Raw genomic sequence first — 21,482 nt, forward strand, 5'->3', positions numbered from 1 at the left:
CATTGAAGGAGTATTTGTGCAACTCAAATTGTTAGACAGATCATTTACTACATAAGTTCCTCCCAGTGATTTGATCAATACTGAGTTAACAACCTTTACGTTTTGTACTAGCTTTAAGTTCTTCTACCTGTGCCCAAGTATAAGGGGCAAACATCTACTCAGACTGATTTATCAAAACCTTAGAATACTTCTTCAATTTGGTGAATCTATACCTAAAGGTATATTCCGATATTATTACTGCTACACACAGGAATTCAGCAATCAAGTCTGTTTTTAATAAGAAATTGTTTTAAGCCAAACATCACCCAGTCGTTTCTTGCAATATAAAAAACCCCCTACACTTAAACTTGGCTGCCTTGATGCCAAACCATGCCATTTACGTAGCAAGACACAAAAAACTTACTGATACTGGTTGACTAAATCCCAGTATGTTCACTGTTGTTCCAAAAACCTTAAAATGGTAACAGTAACATCATGACCACATCCAAAGTTAAGCCTTCCAAGATTAAGATTTTAGGAGCTTCACATCACAAAAGCAGCAACTATCGACAGAAACCTCCCTTTTCCAGCCAAAAAAGCCCCCACTGCACCACATGGAAATCTTTGGTCATCCAACAAGGGGAATACAAACTAAGCCATAACAATACCAGCATGGAAATTCTGTCCATCATTTCTACATGCACAAGACAGACTATGGTGGAGACAATTATGACTGTACCAATGAATGGAGATCACCAAGCTAAGGCCATAAATCTAGATTAAAAATTACATATAATGAATACAGAGAAACTTCAATGCTAATTGACTACATATTGTTTCCATTTCTGGTCTGAATGCAAGTCCAATGCTATAGCCTAAAGTTAGCACAATTTGCACTTTGAGTACAATCTGGCTTGGTTTAGTAATTGACAACGATGAGCCAACTGATGGCATAATCTACGTGCTATCAGCCAATGCAGGATTCCTCCCAAATTGTTCAAGAGGGTTTTTAATTTTTTATTAAAATTAGCACTTCCATAGCACTTCAAGAGCTAATTCAGGGCTTCAAGAGGCCACTGGCTTGCTACCAAATTTCTTTCGGCAATCAGAAAAGCCAAGCCAGTTACAGCAGAAATCCAAACCTTTTTAAAGAAATAGCTTAGCCAACAGTGTCGTCATCCTGTGTCTGCAGGCTGCTCTGGTGTCTCTGCAGCAGCTCACAGCCATTGTCAGCCAGCAGTAGAGTAATACGAACATTAAATATGAGAGATTTACTGCTGTCGCTTGGGGCCCTTGAGAGCTGCCATGCTAGTGTCCAACATCAGGTGAGTTGCACGCTGCTGCCTGGGAAAGAAGTGAAAAGCAAAGTAGACGTTAGAATTCCTTACCACCCTAATATAGTTTGGAAGTGGAGATCCATGAAGCTGCTTCCATATCACTGCTTTCTGAGACAGGGAGACTAAGAGGAAACAAAATACTCTCCCTTCCTTTGAAAGTTTAGAAGACAGCAGTACAAATAGAAAAACATTAGCCTTGTATCATAAACTTAAGAGCAACAAAAGCTGCATCCCTAACTGATCCAGGAAGAACTGGCACACAAAATTTCAACATCTCTCCTCTTCACTTGCTAGTTTCCCAGTTGCTGAAATAGAGGCTATTTGGGTTATTTCTTCGAGGCTTTTCAAGTCTGATGTAAAACTGCCACATCCCTGTGCCCCTCTGCATGTGTCGTCCGTCCGTCCCCCACCCCCCAAACAAAACCAACCCAACCCAACCCACTTTTTACCTTGGCTGTAAGATTTGAAACAATTCTAGCATATAATATTATGATGATCAATTCAATTTGGGTACTGACTTAGAGGGAAAAAGTTGCCACGTTTTGGACTTCTTCACCATTACAGGATTTCTTTACAATAACATCCTTGTCTTGCTTGCAAGATCAAGCAGTTTCCCTGACTTCCCAAGGCCACACAATGCAGTGCTCCAACATAACTTGACTTTACAACTTGGGAATGTGCTATAACAACACGTTCGCTCTCTTGAGGCTTCCAATAAGTTTGAGGCAACGTTTGAAGGTTCAGCTGAAGCACTTTCCTTTAAGACTTGTTGCTGTATCCTGCAACTGAGATAGCCCTCTTGGTCAAGAATTAGTCCAGTGATTTACGAGTTTATACATCAAGTTAATTCCTGGCTGAAATCTTTAAAAAACTGTAGCGACAATTGTGCATATTAAGCTAACATACACTTATGTTTACATTAACGAAAGAGTCTCAACTTTATTAGATATCCGATACATGGTTTTGTAGTTCTATCATACGCTCCAAGTATCTATTTGCTTCTATCAGACATCTAGATTTTTCACATATGAAACTAAGCCATAAATACATCAATTAATTACAGCAGTCACACAGTACAGCTACTTCTCACAAGAGAAATAAATGCTTATGGTCTTATTTGCCAGAACAACCCTCATTTACAATGAGACTAAATTTAAACTATGAATTACTACCAGGGATTTAGAAAATATAACAGAACACTTCTGGCCATAAGCGAAATGTAGGAACCTGGAAGTAAAATACCCAAACCTATTATTAAAGAACAAAATAATCCAAGACTTTCCTATTACATACAAAAAAAACTGGAATGCACACTACTTTCTATCAGTCCAGAAATTAGATTATGTAGAGTGCCAGCCAGCTATAATTTTTTTTTTTTTTTACACAGCCCCTTAAACCATTACTTGCTACATATCTGCTTTCCCACAAGAAAAAGTTTTCTAATTTATAATCATACACTCCCTTTCTCAATTACCTCAGAAACCTATACCTACAATTTGTCAAAAGCAGATGTAGGGCAAGAGAAGACAGTAGGGAGTAAGAGGAGAATAAAATGCAAGTCTGACTTGTTCATTTATGCCATTAAACCTCTACAAGAGCCAGTGCTGTAAGAAACTCAAACAAGACAGTGCTATTAAAGCACAGATACTTTCCATCATCCTTTCAAACAGTCTTAATTTGAGCCTTACATGTGTAAGACTCCAATTAAGCTTTTGAATAACCAAGTCCATGTGGACACTGCAACAGTGGATGCTTTGAGCTATTTGCAAATGGAAAAAACCATATATATCAGACTGGCAGCAGGGGAGGTCCTGGCCTTCAGTGTGAGGAACATTTAAAGGAGCTAGCTAGTATACAGATCACCTTCAATATGCACAGGACATGAATGGAAAAGGAGTTTTCACGTGAAGCACAAAGAACTTTTTCCATACATGAAGTCAGAAAACCTGAGATGTCTTTAGTTCTCTTATTCCAGTTCACAGATTTAACTCCAGTGCTGGTTGATTTTTTTATTCAAAGAACAAATGTATTTGTGGCAAATAACAGAGGACGTTTCTTCTTTATACTGGTGCTCATCAGTTTGTTATTACAGAAACCTTGCTGCCAGGGCAACAGGCAAAATCATATTCAAGACACTACATACAGCAGAAAGGTAAATTACATATAAATCAAATTTCTAAGTTGCATAAACATGTAAAGATGACTCCTACCAGAAAGATAGTACCACTAGTAGAATACAACAGCCTTTTCCTGACACACAACTTGCCAGCAAATCTTAACAAAAGTTTCAACTCTCACTCTGAGACAGTGAGCAAGTCTAAGACTGGAGTTAAAGCACAACTGAGAAGGAAGATGCATAAATTCAGGTTGAATGGGTTACAGGCTCCACCTAAAAAAGGGAAACTGCTGCTCTCAAGTTGTTCGTGTTCTTCCAGTTGCAGTCCACACAACCAATAAAGTGTTTGTGACAACCCAGTGCAGGCCTTACCCACCAGAGGGATAAGGAGAAACACCAGTGCATACTCAGGTGACTCATTTTTTCTAGTTGCAAGCTACTACACCTCTTCCTGGAAGCCATCCCCAAACTCAAATCAAAGTTTACTTCCAAGAGAAGTAGAATTTTGCAGCCGACTCAAAAACGCGAGATCTCCCACTAGACAAAGGGATGGCCTGAACACTCACAAGAGTGTTCTGCAGCTTCTCAGTCATAGGTGCATTCCCTACCCTGCCTTGTTTTTAATTATCAAAGACATTAAAGCATTTCCCCCAATGTGAGATCTTTAATCCACTTTATTTGTTCTCAGTCAAAATGCACCATTGACCCTCCCTGATGTGGTTAGGTATTTCTGAGCAGTCTGGAGACATGACTGCATTCACTGAAATCTTTCCCCAGGCTGACAGATAAAGAAATTAGCAGTCCCATTCTCATGGCCACATCCAGGACGAAACTGTAACAAGAAATAAAGAGTCCCAAATGCCATTGTTCACAAAATCCTCCTTCTTAAACACTTTCAGGTGTCTGTTAGAAAATTATTTAGCTAGAGTGACATGCTCTGGTTTTCATCAACTCTAATATAGCCAGAAAAAGGAGAAGGATTGGGTTATGACTTCTAATCTAATTGAACATTGCTTCATTGATATGCTCTTTTACATGATGTCAAAAATAGGAAGAATAAAGCTATTTTTAAGTTCTGCATAGCTCTGTGTAACCTCTCTCAAACAGTGCTCTGAGACCAAATCTGATCAAGAGCTAGCAACATGCCTATCATGCTTACCTTAAAAATCTGCCACTGTAGGGGTGTTTATTCCATACGGCACAGTGGAAAAGATGAAGATAACAGCAGCAGCCTACTAACCCTGCAGTTAAATTAACACACAAAAATTCCCACCTCTCTCTCATGCTACGCAGACTGTTTCAACTTGCTATGACCCATGCCGCTCTCTTCGACAGATTTTGGCAAATGTCAGGCTTGTAAACTGACTCTTCTGATGACTGATTAGCCTCACTTTCCATATGGCTTAGCACCACACAGGTAAAATGCCTGGGAACACATTTGCCTAAAAGTCTGATTCCACAGATAAAAACACCTAAAAAACTTCTCAAAGTAATTCAGATCACAATTTCCATCTCCATTGCTACTTCCCAGGAAAACAGCACCCCACAATTCCAACCCACATAGTTTTTAGGCCAAGTGAGATGACACTTCTTACACTGTTCATCCATTTCAGAACTGTTTATTAAAGTATACAGAGGCGCTCAAGAGGTCTGATTACAATTCATGTTTATTTATGCTGGCCTTAGGCCACCTGGGTTTTCATGTCCAAAGCCATGGGGATGCCTGCCTTGTCTTGGCTGCCTATACACTATTAAAAGCCAAGTCTTCCAGGTGGAAATCTTTCCTAGCGAGAAACATCAAGCCTGGCCATCACAGAAAAACAACCATACTTATCACTAGCAAAGGGAAGTTTTAGCAGAGGAACTTACTGATTTAAGAGCTCAAGTTATGCTAAGAGGAATTCTACCACCCTTTCCACACTTGAGACTGTATTTCCACATCTGCTGGGAGGGTGATGGCAGCAGTAGTAACAACATTAAAGTCTGCAACTTGAGCCAGCAATTTGTCTGCTAAGATACTCACAGGAAAAGCTAGAACAAGGCACCGCAAGAGCATCAGGCTATTAGTGACAACCTTTTCCTGCCACACACACCGCCTTCTCAGGATATGACACTTTCTACAGCATGAACATTCATAACTACAACATTTAGAGTCATGGCTATGAGTTGGGACCCTTCTCTGAGGCAAGAACAGTAAAGGCAAAAGCTACAAACAAAACTTTTAACTGTCAGTGCCTATTTTAGAATTAAAAAACAAAAAGAAAAAGCTTTCCTACGTCCCCTTATCTCTGTGCATCTACCAGTATGCTAAAAAGAATGGGGTAGCAAAGACCAACTCTGCAACTGCAGAGGCTAGAGGCTGAATCGTACCTGCTGGGCAGAGTTCCACTGGGTTCACTTGTTCCATGGAGATGAGCATGGAAATAGAGGGAACTTCAGGGAAGTTCAAAAGACAGTACAGCTTTGTGTGGCTCACCTCTGGGTTTATCAGATGCTGTACAATCCTCCAAAGAGAGCAGTTCACAGTATGTTTTCTTCCTGCTCTCCCTCCTTTTCACCCCACCAAACATCTGGAAACCTAAAGTTTGCAATTGCTCGTTATAGCAACTCTACAATAGCAAAGTGACTGAGTTACTGGCTGTCCAGATGGGACACTGACGCTGTTCAAAATTGCCTTGTCTTCTGCTTCTCCTTACCTGTAAACAGGTCAATGTACCCCTGAGATACACCTGAACACAAAGCAGTTTAAGCCTATGAAGACCTTGCTCACTCCATCATTCTCCACTTGGAGCTTATGAAAAACAACTTCAATTTTAGCATAATTCCTATGTGTGAAAAATAGGTGCCCAAGGCAGTTACTACATTTGGCACGTGCAATTCCACTGACCCTGTAGTCTCAGAGAAACTACTCTGAGGTACTAATTAGTTTTTCAACACTACAGCTGCTTATGTTGACTGCATCCTGTTGTCCCTTTTTCTAGTTTCAGAGATCAACTTGTGCTAGGTTCTGTTCCTTCAATAAGCCTGCTAATATAAATGGAAGAATTTAAACACACAGGCAATGTTATCTCTTAAAAAGCTTCTTTCCTAAGACAGGCTGAGCTAAACAAAAGCTGATTTTATAGCATCCCCATGTTTTAGTCTTTGTCACTTAAGATAGCTGATTTTACCAACCTCTCAAAGTTTCACGCTGCAGACAAACACTACCTACATTTGTATTCTTAAATAACATCTCTTCAGTGACAAGACATGCACTCTTTGTCAAATGAACAGTTATATTTTACTAACAGCAAATCCTGAAACAAAGCCTGTCACTTTGAAGCATATTATGACAGATTATGAAATCTGAAGTAGATACGCATACTTAAGGCACTGGGACTTAAAAGACAATTTCTAGTAACTAATACTTGCCATGTGTCAACATGCCCAATGTTCAACAGTGCCCTGCAAGTTTCTTTGAGCCCCTAACCTAGAAAGTAGCAATTAGTTGCTAGTTCAGAAGTTGAGCTCTGGTCCTTCTCAGAGCAGGGTCTTGTCATTCACAATCCCGGACCATTTAAAGTCATTGAACATCACATTTCTGTGATGTGAAATACAGGGAAATTGTTATCTTAGTTTTATAATTTGGTTCAAAGTCATGTTTAACTGTCCAGGGCACTGCAGCCAGATTTATTTGTTTGTAACCAGAACTGCGAGAACCTGTTGGTTTTGATGAAGGCACAGCCTGCATGGTCTCTGGAGTTGCTCTAGTTTGAGATATGATCCACTAGATCAGATGCATATGTGGCAGTAGCAGAGAAAGCCCTTTAACACCTATAAGTATTATTTAAATCAACTTCAGCCAGATTAGATATTAGCAATATTACAGCAGTTTCCTAGAGCTAGTCTTTACTCACCTCCAGCACTTAAATTGTACCAATATCAGTTTTTGTTGTTGTTAAACAGTATTTTTTCAACAAATACAACCAAAATGTTTTCAATTTGGATTAACTGGCTGGCTAAACAGCACGAACGTGCCATCCCATCTGCTGAAGGATTGATTAAACCATAGAGAAGGCTGTTTTAACTGGAGAAGTGAAAATATAGGAAGCAAAACTTCAAAGGGGCAGGTTTCACTAGTTCTTAGAGCATTTTTTGTCTCCAGGCAGAATCTGGGAGAATTTCAAGCACTCAGAGGCACAAAAGCCATCAGGCAGGCCAATTGCCTCAAGTACCAGAACAGCAGGAAAAGCTGTTGTAGAACCCAAAATATTACTTTATGTATTTAGGAACTGAAGTAAAATTTTAACATACAGGATTTTGAGCCCTTTCTTTACAGATCACCAGCATATCCCATCTTCCCAACACTACTTCATACTGAAAGGTCTATTTTTCTAAGTTTTAAGAAAAGTATAGAAAACTAAGAGAATACTAAATATAAACCTATTCCCATCAGTGCTGCAAACGTGCAAAGAGCTTGATTATGGAGACATGTCCAGAACATGACCTCAGATGAATTTGGCCCATCCTGAGTGTTATGTGAAAGGTGAAACATGTTACTGTATAACCTATTACTACCAGCAACATAATATTTAGAAAGCCTTTAAGTGACCTCTTTTCAGGAAATCTGACAATATGGCCAAGGGACAAAAACCTCAAAACTTTAGCTTTCCAGTTGAGGTGGTTAATTTTTGTAGTCTTTCTTAAAACAAATGGCTGGAAGAACATTCGTCATTTCCACATGGCATGAAAAACTTACTAGCAGCACAATGTTTGCCTGAGGATCTTGTCCCTGCCCCAAAACAAGAAGGTTCATGAGCTGCAGAGGTGCTGAGAACTCCTTGTGAAAAGCTAAGCTGTCTAGATACTTAAACTTTTCCTCCTGCTTAATTAACTTGTAAATCCATGTAATTAAGCATCTGAGCACACAGGCACTATTTTAATCCAACACTCAAAAAATTTTTCTACTGTTCACACACTCTGGCATTCCTAATTAATTTTTTTAAATCAACATAATTTGAGCCAAGCACGTGCTTTTCATTAAGGCCTATTCATAAGCTTCACAAGTTTTAGCTATTCACTTCTTTGGAGAAGTAAAAAAACCAAACCAAACAAAAAAAAAGAAAATATTGAAATCTTCCCCAAATAGCAGTTTTGACAGCAGACAGGGATCAACCATAGAAGTTCTCATTTTGCAGTTTTTCAGGAATTAAGGGCTGAGCTAGAACCTTCTATCTCAATCTATTTTCACACGGTACAGCTGATCATAGCAGCTATGACACATCAGGCAGCACAGTACCAACAGAGTAACTGGGATGCAGATCCCACCATCACCAGGACTTGCTTCCTTTTTTGAGAAGTTTCAACAAAGCCAGTACAAGCTGTTCTGCATATTCACATCTTGTGAAAACATTAGGAAACCACATGTGCAGCTTGTGAATTTTTACTACAGACAAATATCATATCATGAGAAAGTCTTCAGAACATGGGATTTAATGTGACCAGATGCAAACCTTTACAGTGTAGACACCTCCCTATTCTCTTTACAGCCAACAGACAGAAGCAGGCAGACAGCAATTCATTTCCTCCCAAAGTACACATCCTGTCAAATGAATCACAACTCAAATTATGCCCATCTCTCTCTTCTGGCTGTAGATGGAACATGTTCTCACAAAGAACTAACTTTGGAAGGAGTTCACGGGCCAGTTAGTCAAGCCTGGACTCCTGGAAGAGGTGGCAAACCAGTCTGCTTGATAGAAGAAAAAGGACACCCAACAATGAGACTAAAGATTATTTTAAAAGAAAGAAATGCTGTCACCACTCTTGAGCTAGATATGAAAAGGTAGGCCACAGTAGAGAAAGTATACCTGTAAGAAAGCAGATGACAGAGGGAATAAAAAGGATTCTGGACTTTGCCTCAGTTCATGAAGAACTTTCCTAGCTAGGAAGGAAACAGAGAAAAATAGCACCTAGTTAGAATTTGTGACCATACCTTTTTCTGGAACCAGGCAATGTAATACATATTCCTTGATAGGGTATGTAGAATCCACTGAAATATAATCAGCAGCAGGCCTGGTACCAAGGCCTGGAAAAAAACGTTCCTTTTACGACAAAGCAAAAAGAGGATGCCTTAGCTCAGAGGCAGGGCTAAACAGCAGCTACACCCAACAGCATACCTAAATAAGAGATAGTGCCTAGGCTCCCACCTTCCCAAGACTGAGCAAAGCGCATGGCTCTAGTAATCACGTTTCAAAACGGCACTGGTGAGCATCCATCAAGGGGAGCTTTATGAAAAGTGACATCTTCATTTCTTGTCAGCTTTATCATACACAGTCAGACACTTTCAGAAGAAGGACCACAGCTCAAATTAGAGAAGGTTAGACAGGGGTCCAGTCGGTCAAGTTCATGACTTGTACATATATTATACAAGTATAATAGTGTTTTTTCCATAGCATGCTTCATAATACAAAGTAGTGCAAAGGAAATGTGGAAAAACACCCAAAACCACCTGAATAAAACAATCAGGGTGACCAACACACATTTTCTTCTCTCAATTTAACAAAGACTTAATATGAGGTAGTGTAGGAGTTGCCTTCTAATGGACTGTGCCAAAACTTCGTAACACACCCTCTGGTGGTTTTCCACTAAAAGTACAGAAGACAGGCATTTCAAAAGCAGCCTTTACTTTAAATATGCTTTACAAAATCAAGAAACAGCACATTTAAATTTTAAGAGAGCTTATAAAATAAAGACTTCTGAATAAGCAACCTAGAGCTAACTTTTCCTACGGCTTTCCTCACTAGAGAGAGCCAATGCTTCATACAGGCAACACTGACACCTACTGTTAACACTACCAAAGGGATTCAACTTCACAACTGATTAAAAAAAGCAAACACATTTTTCCAAAGACTTTTGAAAGCGTATTAAACATTTCCTGTTCAAGGGTTTCCTCTGTAGTACATCTATTGCTATTACTGAGGAACCGAAGTTATCAACCTGTGTTGTTAAATGCCTTTTGAATACAAATTCCTCAAAGCCAGCCTACTGACAGCATTTAAAACCTGTTTTATTTCCCCACAGCTACCATTCTTGAACTATTATAATTAAAGCAGATCTGAAAAAGGCCTTCTTGTTTACCTTCATACTAGTATTTATTGGTTTTCACCACCAGAAACACCTAAGTAACCACCCAAAAGTGCAGTTACTAGACCTTTCTTACACCATACACGTGTTGGAGTAACCAGGTCCTGACTATGCAACGCCTCTTTTTCTGGATTACAAGGAACAACTATCCAAAAGGTAACTTCAATTCAGTGGTTCAACATTGAAAAATCACACACACACACTTATGTGTGTAGCTCTTTTGCTTCAACTACAGCCTCATTCTACCAGATTAAGTTTTGGCAAGTTGCTTTTTTCCTCATTGTTCTCATTTAAGTAAATTTTAATTTTGTTGAGAACAACAGAGGGGGGGCTTTCCACAGAAGCTCTCCAAAAAAGAAGCTCCACGATTTCAACATTCACAAGGCAAGTCCATGCACCAGCTCCACAGCAAGCTCTAGTTCACGGCACTTAAAGCATCCACATGGTAGAAGCCCAGAAACCACCAAGGAATCATGTCCTTGCTACCAGTGCTAAATCAGCACTACCTAGATACCTCCTTTCCACACTTCAGTGCAGAAGGTTATTTTTATATTTGGAAAGGCTTCTTACATACACACACTCTAAAGAAGTTACAATAGCTACACAGAATATTCTCAAAAACCTTACCTAAGCAAAGAGAAGACATCGTAAGAGTTACGAACACAGTTCTGATCCACCTGGAGAAGACTATTCTTCAGGGTACCTGAGTGATCCTTAAGGCAAAGAAAGAATATTTATTTAAGAATCAAAAACTTTTCCATCTTGATTGAAAGCATGCACTTTTGGTAGCACAACAAACGTTCTCGCATTTAATGCATTTGAAATCTGTCTTCATACAGTTTTATGTACAGTCGGTAGAAACAATTTAAGGTGGTAATAACACCAAGTTCAAGCCTAGCCTACAACAGCCATTATTAGCTGTAAAGATGTTAATGACCTATCACTTTATCTGTGCTCTAGACACAGAGTGTGTTTTCCTGTACTACACAGATTTTATGCACAGAAATACTGAAGGATGCAATTTGAAGTACTGTCATTCTTCAACTTCAGATCTGAGAGCCTATTCGGTAACATGCCAGAGATGTACAAGACAATGAGATAAAGCTCTATTCTTTATTCATGCTGTAACACTTTTAAAAGATCAAGGCATTCTTAGTTTTGAATGACGTGAACAAGTTTCTGAAAGTTCCCTCCCCCTCCCCCCCCCCCCCCCCCCCCCCCCAAAAAAAAAAGGTTATTCTTAAGGGAGCAAAGTGCTTTGGTGCCTCTTCGTGTGGAATGTACAGTAACAGACAAACTGCAATTTTTCACACTGCAAAGGTCAGATACCAAGCTATTCCATATTCAGGCATGGTCACACAAATTCCTAGAAACATCACAAACTCAGAACTATTTCTTCACATGATAAAGCAAATTTTAAGTAGGGCCACCTGGCAGCATTGTGGGAAAGTTTATGGAATATAGGGAAAAAGGTAATTGTTTTAGTGTATGAAGTAGCCCTAGCGTGCACACATAATCAAATAATTTTCTAGCAGTAATACAGATGTACCAAGTACCACAATTCCTGCCTTAACAGGCCGTTTCCACACAGATGATGCTGAAACGCAGTTAAATGTCAACATCTGACAGAATTGTTAGCCATACACCATGCAGCAGACATCCCTTTCCACCAAAAATAAGGTTCCACCTAAATAATCACGAGATCTATACATTACATTATGCATCATATTGAACAGAGGCATCAAGTCAGCAAGTCTCAACTAATTTCCTTTCTTAAAATGTTGGATCCTACATGCTGTAATCCATACATATATCCCCTGAAAAAAATACCAAAATAAAGACATCAATGCCTCAATGAACCAGGATGGTGGAAAACTAAAAATGCACAACTAGCATCACCATTTTACACCATGAAGTTGATGTTGTTTCAAGAAACACTGACTTCAGAAAGCAACATGCAAAATTTTTCAGAGAACAAGTGTAACAGCCTAGAAAAACTAGTTTTAGGAGGGAAAGAATTTAGAGCAGCAATATATTTCAGCCTTTTCTTTTTTTCCTCCTGTACTAGTGTGTTGAAAGGAAATTCCTAGAGTCAGATACCAAGTGATCCATACAAACTGAGGAGACTTGCAGAACACACAATGGAAGGGTTTCAGACTATTAAAGAAGCTTGCCCTTTGAAAGGGGAATTTGTCTACTTCTCTACCACAGCTTTTATTACATACAAGCACACATATTTGTAAACACACAAAAAGGCTTTGCTTGTGCTAAGTGGCTAAAAAAGCATATGTGGGGAGAGACTCTACCTGCATAGAGAACACACACTACAGCGAAAGAGAGATACAGCTTTCCAAAGATAAAGGTCTTTCCTGCTTGACAGTTGCAAATAGCTACAACTGAAGAAAATAACTTACTCTTCTATTCCCCCATACCAGTGACCACAGAAAAAAAACTGTTTTGAGTTATGAAGAGCCATATAGACTAGTTCTGGTTTTACTTCAAGGACACTATAGAAAGCTAGTCATTAACTAAAAAAGCTATAGTTACTTCGCTAAATACACTTTCTGAGAGGATATCACTGCAAGAGTAAGGGCAAGTTATCAGTTAGTAGCAGCAAGTGTAAAATAGTTAAAAGAAAATTTGGAAGGCAGGAAGGCATTGAAGAAACCCGAGAAGGAGCAACCTGATTTTAGGAAAGCCAGTATAGCACCCAGAATCAATCCTGTTAAACCTGGGTAAAAAGTAGTTTTACACACAAGCATGCAGTCTCAGATAAAACCAGATTCAGAAAACTGCCAAAAGGATTGGGAATACTTTAAGTCCAGGTTGAAAGCTTAAATAAAAATATATCTGAAGCTCACATCTATCTTACTCAAACATTGGAACAGCTCAAGCAAATCCAAGTAGAGTTTCACTATGATTACTAGAAAGGAGGAAATCAAGAGAGGAACAAGCGCTTCAGTGGTCTCACACCAGAAGGGAAACAGGAAAATAAATTGAACAAGTCTGTGATGAAGGCAGAACCCTGCTGAAATCTTCTGGCAAAATTACTGCAGTAATTTACTACAAAATAAAAAAAAAAAAAACTTGAAGAGAAACAGAAACTGGAGGTACAATTATGTGAAAGTCAAATGTAGTTAAGAACAAAGCAGCTACGTTGGCAGCACACATTTGTATTTACATTGAGAAGAAAAGCTGTTAACACTAGAAGAGGAGTTACACTAGCACTGTCAGACACCTACAGTAAAGCAGTAATAGCCTTCAGGGCTCAGAAGGCAGACACAAAGGCTTCTGAAACCTTATTGCCCAGCATTTTTCTTCCATGAGCTAAGTACCCATTGCAGGAAGAAAACTGCAACATGAGCGAGAATATTGTTACCCAAAGAAGATGTTCGGTTTTTCATTGCATATCAGCAACACCCAAGTTGCTGCTGAACAGAAGAGATGGTAGAAAAGCAAAATTCCTAATACCTATATATTGTCAACAATACAAAATGTAAAGGCTTTTTGACATCAGTAGAAAGAAAGCGAAGAGCCTGTGATATTAACAACAATGAAGAGGCCTTGGATATGGTTCTTTTATTTTGTTAAGATAATAATTGCTACACTGCAATTGTCTGGTTCACCTAGAATTTCTCCACTAGTACTGCTGCTAGTTTTCTACTTTGGTCCTTTATATGACCGCAGCTTCTAACAAAGCAAGCGTTCTGAGGACAAACCTGCATTTTGAAGGTTATCTTGTATACAAGTAGGCTGGAAGGTTCTAAAACAGCTACCTAGTGAAGTTCTAAGCTTCCAGTGCTTCAATTTTAAATTACACAGTTTAGCAATTAGAATATTCCTATTTGAATGTTGCTCTTGCTGGTTTTCTTTACCAGGGACATATGCATTTAATCAATAAACGTACAATGGTCACCAATAAAAACAACAGTTGAGTTGTAACAGTCCCTAACATTCCTGCTCTACTTCATTTTATTCTGCTGCAATAGCTTTTAGGCTCCCACCTCTCTTACCACAGGTAAAGTTCACAGACAGAAAATGGGAATTTGTGTTTAGATCCAGACAGACCAAGCAATGCTCAGAAGCACATCTGCAGTGTGTTTTGAAACTCTGGAGTTCCTGAAATATTGCCAGAACAGTTTAGTCAACTTCCAACAATTTTCTTACTTTGGCTCATAAGTGGTCTTAATTAATGTCAATGACATTTAATAAACTAATAAAATTCAGTTTATTGCAAAACTCCATAAATCAACTTTGGCAATTAATTCATAGTCCAAAGAACTGGGGGGTTTGAGCAATGGGGAGGGAAAAAAAGTGTACTAGACCTTAATTTTGTCCATACTGAGATGTGCAAAAATAGGACACTTCCAACACTGACTGAAGTGCCTTTGTGCATGAGGTTTTCATTAATTTGCAAAATGATACTTTTAAGATTCTATTTTCATAATGAAGTTTCATGTGTGACTGTGCAAAGAAACTAAAACTGTTATTCCATCCATGTACTACCTCAAAAATTGAGACTAATAATTAAGATATCTTTAAGTATTAACAAATCCACCAAAATCTCACCAGAAGAAAAAAAGCACCACAGGAGATCAGAAACCTGACACCAGAAATCACAGCATGGTCTGGGTTGGAAGGGACCTTCAGGACCACCCAGTCCCACTCCCTGCCAGGGGCAGGGCCCCCTCCCCCCAGCCCAGGCTGCTCCCAGCCCCCTCCAGCCTGGCCTTGAGCCCTGCCAGGGATGGGGCACCCACAGCTGCTCTGGGCAGCCTCGCCACCCTCAGGGTGAAGAGGTTTCTTACGTGTATCTAGTCTAAATCCCCCCTCTTTCAGTTTAAAGTCTTTCTCCCTTGTCCTATCACTACAGGCCCTTGTAAAAAGCACCTTACTACACGTTTCAGGTGGTGCTTCATGAGTAATCACAGCATTGTTTAGGTCAGAAAAGACCTTTAAGATCATTAAGTCCAACAGTTAACCCAGCACTGCCAAGTCCACCACTAAACCACATCCCAACCATGTCCCCAAGCACCACATCCACACGTCTTTTAAATACCTCCAGGGATGGGGACTCCACAACATCCCTGGGCAGCCTGTTCCAGTGTTTGACAGCCCTTTCATGGAAGAAATTTTTCCCAATATCCAACCTAAACCTCTCCTGGTGCAACTTGAGCCTGTTTCCTCTCATCCTGTCACTGGTTCCTTGGGAGAAGAGACTGACCCCACCTCACTACAACCCCCTGCCAGGCACCTGTAGAGAGCAATAAGGGCCCCCCTGAGCCCCCTTTTCCCCAGGCTGAGCCCCCCCAGCTTCCCCCCCCCAGCCCCTGCCCGGCTCTGGACACGCTCCAGCCCCTCCGGGTCTGTCTGGGGGTGAGAGGCCCAACGCTGAGCCCAGGGCTCGAGGGGCGGCCGCACCAGGGCCCAGCACAGGGGGACGGGCACTGCCTGGCCCTGCTGGCCACGCTGCTGCTGACACCGGCCAGGGCGCTGCTGGCCGCCGTGGCCACCTGGGCACACTGGGGGCTCATGCCCAGCCGGCTGCCGACCAGCCCCCCCAGGCCCTTCCCCGCCGGGCAGTTCCCAGCCCCCTGCCCCCAGCCCGCAGCGCTGTGGGGGGCTGGTGTGACCCACGGGCAGGGCCCGGCACTCAGCCCTGTTGGGCCTCATACAACTGGCCTCGGCCCCTCGGCCCGGCCTGCCCAGACCCCCTGCAGAGCCCCCTGCCCCCCAGCAGGTCACACTGCCCCCAGCTCGTGTCCTCTGCAAACCCACTGCGGGTGCGCTCCAGCCCCTCGTCCAGGTCATTGGTACAATATTAAACAGGACTGGCCCCAGCACTGATCCCGGGGGAACACCACTAATATAGAGTATAACCAAAGTGGGGCTGTATAATGTTTAGCATATCCAGCACTGACATGAAAATTATAAGGGAAGACCAAAAGCAGAAATACCCCTTCAGGTGCATGCAGCTTCTGAAGGTCACAGGAACAGTGTGCTTGTGCCAACTAGCTTGGCTTGAGCGGCAGACAAGGCACTTAAAAGCAGGACGTATGTGCTATAAAAGAAGAGATTTAGCTCAAAGAACTAACAAAGAAAGCGATCAGAAACTACAGAGAATGGTGACAACATACATTTCTAACTCTTGAAGCCAGAAAGAACTGAATAAATTATAGGCAAGGAAAAAGGAGATTATTTGTGCTCTACGTAGGCTGTGACTGTATTTGCAACTTAGCTACAGAGCATGTACAAGCACCAAAACCAAGATGTACTTTTAAACCTTCTCAGCTAAGGAGCAAAATCTGACAACCAGGAAAGAGGATAGCATTACCATCATTAAACTCAGGTCTAGGTTATTAATACTAAAAAAATTAAAACATAGAATTGCATCTGCTCCAGGAACTCTGAGTTAATAGCACCAGGAAGCAGTGTGAGCTGTGTACCTAACTATCCATAATTTGAAGGATAACCATCAAAACACCAAGCACAGTTTGGAGGCTTGCACAAAGCCAACGAGTTCTGCATACACGGCCACCTTGTCCCTTGCTCCACTCTCCCAACATATGAATGGTCACCCATGTTGTTGACTAAAAGCCACTGCTTCCATTCAAATCCCCACAAGACTGGGCTTGCTGAAACTGCAGCTGTGTGTCAAGGAGTCATGTTTTTTTCTAGCCACGGACTCCTTATATGACTTATCTATACCGCAGTACTGCCACCAGCAATTTGGTATTTTAAAAAAAAAACAATCAACAAACAAAAACAACAAAAACCTGTCAGCTGTGCTATTTACAATAGATAAGTTTACATTTCATCATTGATGTAGTAATCAGCATTGCCATATAATTTGGCTGCAGTCACGATATTGGTTGGACAAGCGTAAATACTGCAGCAGAGCCTTTGGGGAAAGAAAAACCAAACACAGGGTGAAGCAGTTGCAACACTGAGCAAATAAATTACTTCTTTTAAGAGCTACAACTTCCAGTTTTAAGATTGACAACCCAAACTTGATGTGCTTTAATATTTGCTGTGAAAATTAGTCTTAACAGCCACACTATTTCAAAGTGTTCTACATTTGAATGAAATGTCTGCCTTGAAGAAGGCAAGTCAAGGCTTACTTTCAGTAACCAGAGATTTTTTTTTGACTTAAAATGCTACACTAAGACTACCCAAAACAGCTAAGATGTCCATGCATCAGAGGCGAGGTATCAGGTAAGACAGGTTCTTATCTGTCATGTAAAACTGTATTTCTTCTCAAAACAAAGCATTTTAGTGTTCTGAACATCCAAGTGTGACAATCAAGTTTACAAGTTGAATTTTCAGCTTGTCATCAGTACTAACAAGCCAGAATAAATATGGTATACCCTCACCTTCTGTTCAAATGAAGCTCCATAATAACCATCATTGAGACCAAAAATAATCTCATTTGGGTTTCTTGCATGTATCTGTAAGAAGAGAAGGAAAGAAATCATTTCACAGTCAGCTTGTTACAGCTTAACACATCAAACAAGCCTAAAATGTCTGAGAGTCAAAAGCAGATTTTCAGTACCTGTAATACTAGAAGTACATGAAAACTAAGAAAACTTAATCATACAAAATGCATTTGCTTCACAGCATTAATAAAAGTCACTGAGTATGTTCAGCCATTCTACCTTGAAATCAAAAGCACTGGCCCAAGCATCTTTCCTGTTGCTACATTTCCAGCTGACAAAAATAACTAAGATTAGGAAATTAATCAGAGGTAAGTCTTGAGTAATTTGCTTTCACTTGATCTTACCTAAAACTATACTCAAAATTAGGCTTCTGTGGTCAAAGCAGACAGAAAAGTAGCGTTCAGTATTGCAGTTAATATTCTGCTATTAACATAAATAGCATTCATAAAAGCATAGCATCACAGAATGATTTGGGTTGGAAGGGACCTTAAGGATCACCTCATTCCACTCCCGGCCAGGGGCAGGGCCCCCTCCCCCCAGCCCAGGCTGCTCCCAGCCCCGTCCAGCCTGGCCTTGAGCCCTGCCAGGGATGGGGCACCCACAGCTGCTCTGGGCAGCCTGGGCCAGCGCCTCGCCGCCCTCACGGGGAAGGGTTTCTTCCTCATGTCCAACCTAAATCTCCCCTCTCTCAGCTTCAAGCCATTCCCCCCTGTCCCACCACTCCCTGCCCTTGCCCAAAGCCCCTCCCCAGCTTTCCTGTCGGCCCCTCCAGGCACTGGGAGCTGCTCTAAGGTCTCCCCGCAGCCTTCTCCTCCCCAGGCTGCACAGCCCCAGCTCTCCCAGCCTGTCCCCACAGCAGAGGGGCTCCAGCCCTCTGACCAATTCCATGGCCTCCTCTGGACTTGCTCCAACCCACCCCCAACCATGTGTCCTGTGCTGGCGACCCCAGAGCTGGATGCAGCACTGCAGGTGGCATGTCAGCAGAGCAGAGAGGCAGAATCATCCCCCTGGACCTGCTGGCCACGCTGCTGAGGATGCAGCCCAGGGTACAATTGGCTTTCTGGGCTGCGAGCGCACACTGATGGGTCATGTTGTGGCTCTTGTCAAAGAACACCCCCAAGTCCTTCTCCTCAGGGCTGCTCTCAATCTATTCTCTGCCCAGAAATAATCTGAAACATTATTTCAAATAAAATCATGCACTAGAGGAAAATCTTGAGGGAGCCATTTCTTCTGTCCAGTCAAATGGAAAAAAAAAGCTACACTGTGAAACGTACTGGGTATGACAGCAATGAAGTTAATTTTCTTCATAGCAGTCCGTATGGTGCTGTGTTTTAGAACAGTGACTATGATACCATTGGTAACACACCAGTGTTTCAGCTACTGCTGAACAGTGCTTGCAGTGTCAAGACCTCCTCCTCTGTTTCTCACTCTGCCCCCACATCGAGTCACCTGGGGGTATGCAAAAGCTTGGGAGGGGACACAGCTGGGAAAGCTGACCTGAACTGACTGAAGGGATATTCCATACCATATAACATCATGCTTAGTAGAAAACAGGAGTCACTCTTTGCAAAGGTTTTGCTTTCAGTTATTAAACTGTCTTTATCTCAACCCACACGTTTTTCCACACCTTCTCTTTTCTGACTCTCAACCAGCCCACCAGTGCAGCGGGTGCTGGCCAAGATCAATGCACCATGTGAAGCTAGAGGAGTCATTCCCTACAAAGCTTTCTTCCTTTCCAGGCTTTCAAAGATCCCAATCAAAAAAAAAAAAAAAATCATTTTAAAGTGAGAAATAAACTGATCTATTCTAAATCAGTTCTATCAATTAATCAATCAAAAAGTGCACATTGCAATTAGGCCAACCTATTTTATTCAAAAATGCACCATATTTTTCGGTGGGTTTATTATTTATTTGATATGGGTTTCTTTTTGAGCCACTTCTACTGTAAGCTCCACAATACAGAAAACACCTAATTTCTCACCTCTTTCAAAAGGCTGCCAGCAAGAGACAAATTGCAGAATAAAACAGATCTTATACAATAAACTCTGTGGACTGAAGCGCTCTAATGGCATGTCATTACCATGAGAATGGACTAAAACCGTAATATACACAATCATTATGATCTATGTTCATTTAATTTTATGTCTAATCATATCGCCATTTCCTTGAATAGAGGCATTGCAATTTTAAGCACCGAGTGCTAGCAGTAGCACTTGAGAGGCTCAGTCAACAACAGTAGCTTAAAGTAGTCAGCTAGTTAAGATTTAAAGCTCTGAGGTAAGCTAACAAATCTCTGCAACCAGACTTTAAAATATGCCCCTCAAATGCATTCATTGCCTTTCTTAGCATTCGATATATTTGTTCATCCAGATGTTTTAATGCCTTACATAACAAGTTGAGAAACACTGTTTCCACATTACCTGCTGGCCCAAGTACTTCAACCCATCTAGATTGACCTTCCATTCAATCAAAAGCTGAAAGTGCTCCTTCTTGCCACCCCAGATCCTCACAACAAAACAAGAGACAGAGGTATCAAGTCGATCAGGCATTATTCCAAAGTCCAGACTCCTCCATGTCGGATTCTGTAGGTATTGAAAGAGGGATAACAACTCCTCAAAGAAGCTGAAAGTAGTCCTAAAATTGACAGTTCAGAAAGCAGTAAAGTCCATGTAAAAGTTTTAAAAAAACCTTAAGTATAATGAACACCTACCATTTCAAGGTCTACACAGAGTTGAAGCCAACAGGCTCTGCTGCTTCCTTATCCTGTTTTCTAGAGAATTCCTGGGTTAAAAGCTACATGCTGTAAGGTACTTCAGAAACTCAGAGTGGACTCTGCTTCCTTCCAAGATGTTGAAGAATTTACTTCAGAATTCACTAATTCAGTTTAGCCATCAGGAACTTTAAAAGGAGAAGTAACATTCCTTTTCAGGTTTTAATTTAGCTTCTGAACACTAGCGTATGGCTTCTATTGTAAAATTAATTTTACCACATTGATCTACTCCCTAGTAATTAAGCTTGCATAGTTTATTGACATGTTTATTCACATTCTTCTCCTCCTTGACTGATGCTGATCGCAATCCTCAAATGTTGTCACCAAGAGCTCCTCTTCACTCTAAGAGACCCAACTTGCACCTCAAGCTTTACAGAATCAGCATACATTTAAGCTGAACTACAAACATCTATTACAGTTGAACTCAGATTTGCAAACAACAGGCGTTCCAAGAACTTGCACTCACCTCTGACAACATTTAAATTAAAGATTTATGGAAACTGTTACAATTGGCCCAAGCTGCAATCCAACAAAGTCAATTCAACGCTGCTAGTGCTACAGACCAGATACCAACTTTAGGACTTCCACAGGCCATAAGTCACAGGGTGCCCAAATGCTGAAGTGGGAAAGCGCTTTATATATATATATCCATCTCCCTCCTCCACTGCACACAGAAATGGTAGCTCCTCCAAAAAAAAAGGCTGCAACCCACTATTCCACGA

The 21,482-nt window shown here is 41.0% G+C and overlaps 1 protein-coding gene across 4 annotated transcripts in view; it reads right to left on the bottom strand.

Annotated features, from left to right (window-relative positions):
- The window catches only part of UVRAG (UV radiation resistance associated), a 100,319-nt gene that overhangs the window by 59,346 nt on the left and 19,491 nt on the right, over positions 1–21,482 (bottom strand). For all 4 annotated transcript variants that reach the window (XR_008746849.1, XM_027777872.2, XM_013305704.3 and 1 more), the window contains 3 exons: positions 20,411–20,572; positions 17,928–18,002; positions 11,182–11,267 (listed from right to left, as the gene is read on the bottom strand). Coding sequence is in view for 3 of the 4 variants with exons in the window: in XM_027777872.2 (XP_027633673.2) it covers positions 11,182–11,267; positions 17,928–18,002; positions 20,411–20,572 (323 nt within the window). In the remaining variant the exon portion in view is untranslated. The remainder of the gene's footprint in view (positions 1–11,181; positions 11,268–17,927; positions 18,003–20,410; positions 20,573–21,482) is intronic.

The sequence above is a fragment of the Falco peregrinus genome, chromosome 4 (genome assembly GCF_023634155.1).
Source record: "Falco peregrinus isolate bFalPer1 chromosome 4, bFalPer1.pri, whole genome shotgun sequence".
NCBI classification, from domain to species: domain Eukaryota; kingdom Metazoa; phylum Chordata; class Aves; order Falconiformes; family Falconidae; genus Falco; species Falco peregrinus.